This window comes from Hippocampus zosterae, chromosome 14 (assembly GCF_025434085.1).
Source record: "Hippocampus zosterae strain Florida chromosome 14, ASM2543408v3, whole genome shotgun sequence".
Classification (NCBI taxonomy): domain Eukaryota; kingdom Metazoa; phylum Chordata; class Actinopteri; order Syngnathiformes; family Syngnathidae; genus Hippocampus; species Hippocampus zosterae.
In genome coordinates this window covers 687,880-696,023 of record NC_067464.1, presented here as the reverse complement: position 1 = coordinate 696,023, position 8,144 = coordinate 687,880, and the positions used below count along the sequence as shown (strand labels likewise).

The 8,144-nt window shown below is 48.6% G+C and overlaps 1 protein-coding gene and 1 long non-coding RNA gene across 3 annotated transcripts; one reads left to right on the top strand and one right to left on the bottom strand.

Annotated features, from left to right (window-relative positions):
- Positions 1 to 1,967: 1,967 nt before the first annotated feature.
- On the bottom strand, positions 1,968 to 7,967 carry cdca4 (cell division cycle associated 4). Of its 2 annotated transcripts, none has more exons than XM_052086944.1 (2): positions 7,375 to 7,967; positions 1,968 to 4,879 (listed from the first exon to the last, which is right to left on the bottom strand). In XM_052086944.1, exon 2 carries the CDS (start codon positions 4,872 to 4,874, stop codon positions 3,978 to 3,980), a length of 897 nt encoding a protein of 298 aa, XP_051942904.1. In that variant the 5' UTR covers positions 4,875 to 4,879; positions 7,375 to 7,967; the 3' UTR covers positions 1,968 to 3,977. The 2 variants fall into 2 exon arrangements, with proteins under 2 accessions (XP_051942904.1, XP_051942903.1); XM_052086943.1 differs by having other exon boundaries at positions 1,968 to 4,883; positions 7,375 to 7,966.
- Positions 4,254 to 6,153, top strand: LOC127615270 (uncharacterized). The gene is made up of 2 exons (XR_007966875.1): positions 4,254 to 4,415; positions 5,175 to 6,153. It is a non-coding gene; the product is annotated as an uncharacterized LOC127615270 (long non-coding RNA).
- Positions 7,968 to 8,144: the final 177 nt, after the last annotated feature.

Genomic DNA, 8,144 nt, shown 5'->3' with positions numbered 1-8,144 from the left:
CGAAAGGTATTGCGAGATTTACGTAAGTTTCCTGAACGCCACATTTTAAAGGGACCGATGAGTCAGAGCAGCCGGAAAGGGACGAGACCGGAAGCAGTCGAGCGATTACCATATAAGGAGTCTCCTCACTCGCGTGTTTCCTCTTTCGCCAAAAAGCGGTCTGCGCCTCCGTGAGCTTGCTCATTTTTTCTCTCGTATCCTTTTCTTCCCTGTACACTTGTTCACTGGGGTTTGACCTACTTCTCCCTTTTATTTCTGGATGGTCATTAAAAAAAATCCAATTTAAACTTACTGCCGGTTATTGGTGCTCAAACATGAACAGGCATAAGTAAAATCCAGTCAATTCAATTTGCTTTGATTTGTGTAATTTCCACTCTTTTAATCAGTAAACAAATACAGGACGGCTCAACCTCTAGCTAGTGGTTATTGTTAGCAATGTGGTTTTGGTGGTTTGTCAAACTAAATGGATGTGCTGTAACCGCAGACTTCAATGCATACTCAGTTGGATTCGAGGTTGGTGACGGACTTGGCTACTCCACAAAATGACACCTATTTGCCTTCACTCAATCAATCAAATCTTCGGGTGCTTTCACAGTGTGCTTCAAGTCATTGTCCATCTGCACTGTGGAGCGCTGGCCGTCCAATTGAGTTTTGAAGCATTTGGCTGAATATGAGCAGATCAACAGAATGCCCGAAGCACTCGAGAATCAATTTTGCTTGCGTCTGCCGGCACATCATCAATAAATACGAGGGAACCGCGTCCGCCGGTGCCATCCTGGCTGGAAGCAGTTCTCTAGTCTAGAATCGCTTCCCCGCCTCCTCCCTTTTTTTTGCTGACTCACCAGCTGGCTGTTAATCTTTTCCAAGAGGGTCACAAAGGCTTGGAAGCGACGCTTGCTCAATTTCTATTTCATTTTGTTCTACGGTGAGGCACGTTGAAGACAAAGGTCACAATTTAAGTGCACCTTTTCATTACCTCCAACGTAGCATCACCCCCCCCACCCCCCGCTCCATATCAGCATGTATGGAATAGAAAAGACTTTACCCTCCCAGGCAAGGTGTCACCTCAAGCTCAGACATATATATTATATATATACTGTATATGTAACATATATTTCACGCTGTACGGTACACTGGAACGTTCATGCTCAGACATTTTGACATTGCAAAAAAAAAATGTAAATTAAGTTTTACCCCCCCTTAAAATGTGTCAAGTTGACCAGCTCAATTAAAAAAAAAATCCCCCCCCCAAATTTTTTTGTTTTGTCGTGAAAAATGGTAAACATGACCCCAGTCGCAGCTCTTTGGGATCGTTTTGCAGCCATAAAATTCTTAAGTGCAGAATTCTTTGCGAAAAACATCAGTTTGATCTTTGTTGTGCATTCGATTAAATCCAGGTTGAACATGTTTTGCAAATCATGAGTTCTGGTTTTATGTTTTTTCAGGGATGGCAATGGGCTAGTGATGAAAAAAAGTGGAAAGGGGCGTGGCCTGGATGGGGCGACCAATCACAACAAGTAAGACATCATACACGTCCAATCGCAGGGCTGTTTACAATCGGAAGATGGAAAGACTGATTGGGAGAGTTCGTGAAAACTCGACGATAAGGTACCTGACCCCCACCCCCCTAAAATTTTCTCAACGGATTTAGACGATTCACAAAAATGATCAATTTAAGAAATAAAACGGCGGATTTCCGCCTATACGCGGAAAATTGCCATGCCCGTTATTACGCCCCAAGTTCATTGGTTGGATTTGAACTTTTTTTTCCCCCCAGATTTTTTTTAAACATCAAAACGGGATTTGAGCCGCTTCCCAGATTTAAATTGAAATGGCAAAATCTGTCATTTACAAGACGTGACTCAGAATTCTTGTCAAAACAGAGTCCACGAATAAGTGTAGGTTTTTAAAAATCAACATTCCGAAGTTGCTACGGAAGAATTTCGACAGAAGCCCACACGACAACCCAATAGTTGCATCTTTTATTATAAAAAAATATTTACAAAGACGCTACAAGTTTTTTTGTCTGGATATAAAAAAATGCATACATTTTTTTTTGTGACAACGGTAGTAATAAGTCTTTGAAGTTCTAGCTCCCATTGCAACCAGCGTGAGTGACATCCTTCAGGAGTGTGAATGTACGCGTGCGCGCGTGTGTAATACTGAACTTTTGTGTGTGTGTGTGTGTGTGTGTGTATGTGTGTGTTTGTCAATACGTGTTTACATAGCCTGAGTTCTCCACCGTCGCCGCCTCCTCTTTTGTTTCTTCGCTGCCGCTTTGAGCAGCCATTTTGTAGAAAGGCAACCGTTTGCATAAAAAGGACTTTAAAGGACATTGGAGTCGTATACAATCATTTTTGTAACGCGCATGACGGAGCTGCATAGTGATTGGAATTGTGACCCGGTTCTTGTGATTATTAAAACTAAATGGAATAATAAATAGGTACTGCACTCGCTGTTTGGGGAGGGGGTCGGGGGGGGGGGGGGGGGCATGACGTGACAAATTGTCATTTGGGCCGAATGATTGACGTGTGTGGCGTAGATGTACCTACAGATAGAATAAATACAATAAATTAAAAAAAACAAAGAGAGACAGAGAGAAAGAATAAATTAGCAATATGGCTTCTTCTGGATGAGCAGGATGGCAAGCTGTGGTTTTGCTTCCCTGGGTTGGATAAAAAAAAAAAAAATTGTAGTTAAAAAAAAACAAAAAACTTTGGAGCGAGTGAAGTGAAATCAGCGTAAAAACTTGACCAAGGCAAAAAAAGCTCGGGAAGACGCTCACGTCTCAAATGTGACTATGTTAAAATCCCCCCCGCCCCCCCCCCAAAAAAATAAGGAATTATCAAATGATACTTGCAAACCCCCCCCCCACCCCCCGCCCGTAATAATGCAAAAAAATATATTTCTATTTACATAAGTACATATACATATTCCATTCATAATTGCGCAAATCGTTAGGAAAATATGCATGACGTCATGGATTTGGACGTTTGTTCTGGATCGCCGCTGTAGTGTGAAGAACTCCAATAAATAGGACGACGAGCACGAGCTTGCGCACCGGACGTAAACATGGGGGGTGGGGGGAACACACACAAAATGGAAGAAAACCAACTGTTGCAAATGGACTTGCGGAAATGGGAAAGACTTTGAAAGCTTCCGTGGAAATTCAGGAGGAATTGACACGTTTTTTTTTTTTTAGGATGGGTTATTTGAGCGCTGAAATTCATTCCGCGATGGGCGATGAAACCATTTTTGTTGTGAATTGGCTACCGTTTAACAACAGTTGAAACAGATTCAACGGAACACCCCCCCCCACCCCCCAACAGATGATGATTCAGTGACCGGTTTTGTCCGTCATACATCCAAAAATCGGCTACGTGAGCGCGGGTCCATTCTAATCCAGACTTGATCCGATTTCATAAAAGTACAGCGGCTGCCAAATTCCCCAATTTTACGAGTTTTTAAGAGTTACGAGCCGTCATTGGAAGATTTCTTTTGGCTTGGTCTTCCATGTGGCAAATTCCGCTTCTGCGACACCACAGCTCGAGTCAAGTGGGGGGGGGGGGGTGGCAATTCAGGCCCTGCGATGCCCTCACAAGTGGGCAAGAGGAGCCATCGACTTTGCATGGAGGTCCCCTGATGGGATTGGTGCTTCCGTTTGAACTTTGCGTGAAATTTCCCCTCAATGGCCACGGAAAGTTTCCAGTCTGGAAAACCTTGCCCCCGTTTAACTTCATTCAGCTGGAAACGTCCCCCCCCCTCCCCCTTTCAAAGCCTACTTGTGAACGGGACCTCCGTGTTTGGAATATACTGAACGAATGAAGAAGAAACAAAAAAAAAAACAAAGTCCCAACGGGAGCTGCCGATCCGAAAAATGTTTTTTTTGGCTCGCAGATCATTTGCCACTTTTGCCCCTCCCACAATGCGTCTGCGTAACAAAAGCACATTCAAGAAGTCCACGGCGGCACCGAGCTTCAGGAGCCCACGATAATCTCCATGATGTGGTCCAGTTCGTTGAGGTCCGACCGGCAGCTGGCGCCGGGGCTGAGCGGCTGCGGCCCGTGGGAGGAGAGGCTCTCCAGCAGGTCGTAAGGTCCCATCTTGGGGGCGCTCTGCATGCCCGTCAGCACCGTGTCCAGCTCGTAGTAGGACGGGTCCACGTCCGAGAAGAGCTCCTCCAGCGCCGGGTCCGGCGGGGGCGGCGGCTGCTGCTTGATCTCAAAGGTGCCGAAAACCTGCTCGCCCGGCCTGGAATCCACCTCGGGGCGCTCGTCCGCGTCCTCGGCCTCCGACTCCTCGCCGTCCTCGTCCTCCTCGCCGCCGCCGTCCTCCTCATCATCCTCCTCCTCCTGCTGCTGCTGCTGCTGCTGCTCCTCCTCCCAGCAGGGGCTCATCCCGAAGGGGGCCGCCAGGTAGGACTGCGTGGGCGGGGCCTCCTTGTGGGCGTCACCCGCTTCCATCACCACCTCCTCCGAGTGGTACCCCCTGTCCAGGCCCCCCACCAGAGGGTAGGGCTTGGGGCTCTGGCCGGCCGCCGGGTCCGACTGCCGGCACAGCACCTCGGTGGCCACCAGGCGGTCGGTCGGGCACTGCGCGGCGGCCAGGGCCTGCGTCATGATCTGCCAGGTGCCGTCCTGCGTCATTTCCTCCTGGATCTGTCGCACCGTGTTGGCGATGAGCACCGAGCGGCACAAATTGGGTTCCACCAGCATGTGGCACAGCTGCAGTTTGATGAGCGACATGTCCAGGAGGGACTGGCGCTGGAGGCTGTACGAGGGCGACGGCGTCCGGCTCTGCTCGCCGGCTAGCGTCGCTGTCGCCGCGTCCTCCGCAGAGTCTAAAAACTTGCGCTTGGTGCCCTTTGGAAACATGTCGTCTGTCTGGGGAAGGGGGGGGGGGGGGACGGGGGTAGGGACCAAAAAATATATATATATATCAGCCATGACCGCCACGTCATTGATGAATCATACGAGCGTATTTTTCTCATCATTCATCTATTTTTGTTTTCGTCGCCGCTCATGTCCGACATGAAAACTTTTGTCAAAAAATTTGCTAATTTACACAGAAAACTTCTTACCGCAGTGGAGTCATTGCAATTCCAATTTGGGATTGTCGTCAGCGTTAGGGATGACTATTTCAACATTTCGATTGCCCCCCCCCCTTTTTTTTAGGCCAGTCTGAGAGGCAAGACTCCTGCTGGGCGGAACAACCACACATTCAACAACACCGGCAGCACAACCGAGCCACCAACAAACAGCAATTCATCCCACCAGAACGCCAGACCGCCGAAGTAAGCTTCAGACAGAATTCCGGTTTTGGAACCCCTTTAATGCAGACAAAAAACAAAGACGGCAATTTACCATTCCAACGATTCCGAGCGCAGCCGTTCACCAATCGTCGCTACAAAGGGATTGGCAGTCGCCATTTTGCGGGAGCTGTACAGGTGCACTCGAGAAAATTCCCCCTTTGGGCTCCATCGCCAATGTTCATGACTGACAGGACATGAAACGGCAGCCGCTTGCTGATGTTGACACGAGAGGCCCACGTGACCGCCGCTGGAGTAGTCGGCGCTTCAAAAACTGGTGCAACCGGTTTCCGACGCTCAGGGAACCACAAAGGGCCACTTCCGGATTTTTGACAGAGTTAAAAAGGATTATTCGGTCCACCCCTACTGGTGTTTAAACACTTTTCCGAACCCTCAAACGACTTTTTAGCAACATTTTTACGCCTCAACAGTTTTTACCATGAAACCACGACTGGATCTTTCATCCACAGCCCTCCCATCAAAGGGCGACTGTCTTTTCCCTGGCGGAGGCAGCACTTCATCCATCAAGCCGATAACTCGCCCCCTCAAGTAATGAGGACTTAAATAATCGATTCATCCTACAATTACTTTCCCGACATTAGTAGTTTTTACAAAATGTATTTAAACTTCCATTCCTTCATTAGAAAACAGGACATATTTTCAAACCAACTGTAATTATGTTCCCGTTTTTGGTCCGTAACACGTCGGTAAATAGGCAAAAAATTTCCAAAGAGAGACCGGCTGCTTTCACAGAGGACTACAGAAATGGGGAAATAGTTCCTGTCCAGAGGCAGGTTAAATCACAGGACAAGTAGTTCATTATTTTGATAATTGAGTCGTTGTTGCATCAATTAATTGATGCACCTCTTTAGTGGTTGTTGAAAGGCAACAAACAACAACTTCAAACACAACAAAGAGCTTTAAACTTTCAAGTGGCAACGAAACAGAAGGTTACAATGCCTTTCTAAAGACGCGTATTACAAGACTATACGAGCAAATAATCCAACACAAGACATTATTGACTAATACAGTCATTTGTCGTAACATTAAATGCCTGACAAGCTGCATTTTTCAGTTGTTGCTGGGGTTTTTTTTTTTCAAATACGACTGACAAATTCACTCGCCTAGGATGTTATATAAGCACATTAGCCAGCGAGTGTGATGAGAGTAACTGGGAAAAAAGAGCTTCGAAAAACATAACGACGCTTGAACTGTGATTGAAAAAGACCACAGAAGCTGTCATGTGAGAAGCCACATCTCGTTGTTTTGGTCAAAGGTGGCGGTGGAGGAGGAAGAGGGGGGGGGGGCGCCTTGTAGCCGCTCTGACACGACTTGAAAGCCCATTTAACGCCACCCCGTTGGCTTACTCTCGATGTCAATGGACGAATTCACGCACGTCGTTCGGGAGCTGATGTTGCTAATCGTGTCCGAAAGCGTAAATAAAGCGACGGTCTCGCCGTACGTCAACAGTCGTGAGCGCGGCCCATCCCCCACCGCCAGCGAAGGCCTTTGCTTCGACGCTCATTAATCAAAAGCTCCGCTCTTCAACGCAGGCTTATCCAACCAGTTTCTCCGTGGCTGGGAACCTTGCGCAGCGTCGACGCTATCGGTCGCTATCTGTCGGGTGGGTGGCCCGCTCGCTCGGCCAACGCCAGCCGCTCCAAGGTAGCTGGCGCCCCGCTTTTGTCTCCCCAACCGCCGCACGACAATGAGGCCATTTTGTGCTGCTAGGCTAACAGTTAGGCGGGGGTGGAGGGGGCGAGAAGGAGAGGGCGACAATGTGGCGGGGAAACGGATAAAAAGCAGGCCTCAATCGGTATCAAACGTGGACGGACGTGTTCGCTGTGTATCACCCGCTTATTCTCGCATTTAATACGGCGAATGCTAACGGGCTAATTAGCCACTCGGTGGTCCGCCGCGGCGCTTCTTCTTCCTCCTCCTCCTCCTCCCCCTTTACCCCCTCCCCCGCCCCAATAAAAAAAACACTTTTTAAAGTTGTTAAACACAAACAACGCGAGACTCTTTTTATGTCAATGGGGACGAATAGCGAAGGACCCAACGCTCACCTTATTTTCTTCCGGTCTCACTCATAGGATCGTCGGCGGCGAAAGCGGAGCAGAAGGTTCCGATGAGATCATTCATGCCACGGCTTCAAAAAGTGAAGTCGTCTCTCTCTCTTTTTCTCTCTGCCTCTCTCTCTCTCTCTCCCCCCTCTCTCTCTCTCCGCGCGCTCGCTGCGGCTGATGTTGTGGAGCCGCCAACACCGCTCAGCACGGCCACACGCTTGAGTCAGCCAGGGAGGGAGAAGGAAGCAAGCAAGAAGCAAGCCAGCCAGCCGGGCACGGAGAGGGAGAGCAATACCGAAGGGGGGAGGGGAGCCCAGAGACGCAAACGCACGCACACGCACGCACGCACACGACACAGATGGCTTCTTTTCCTCGCGAAGCAGCACGCGCTCACCCCGATTGGCCACTTGAAATATTCGCTCGCAAGTCGTTTGTTTTTCCAGGTTAGTCATCCATTGACGTTCAGTCAGTTCACCGCTCTGGCGCTTAAGCGGGGAGGCCACTGGAAATGCAAGAAAATGCCAACGACAACACGATCGTGAGAATACAGTATTGTTAACAGTGGCACAAGTGTGGATGCTGAACCGCTTTTGCTCGAGAAAGTCTGAGTGGTTGAGTTGATTATCTTGAGACGGTGCTGGTGATGAATCCTGAGGAAAAGTCTGGACCCTCGCGTTGAGTGTTTTACACTACAGCGCTCATTTTTCCAGGGGATATTATTGACAACGGTGGTAAAAGGGTGGGTGTTAATATTGTTAAAAGAAAGAAAC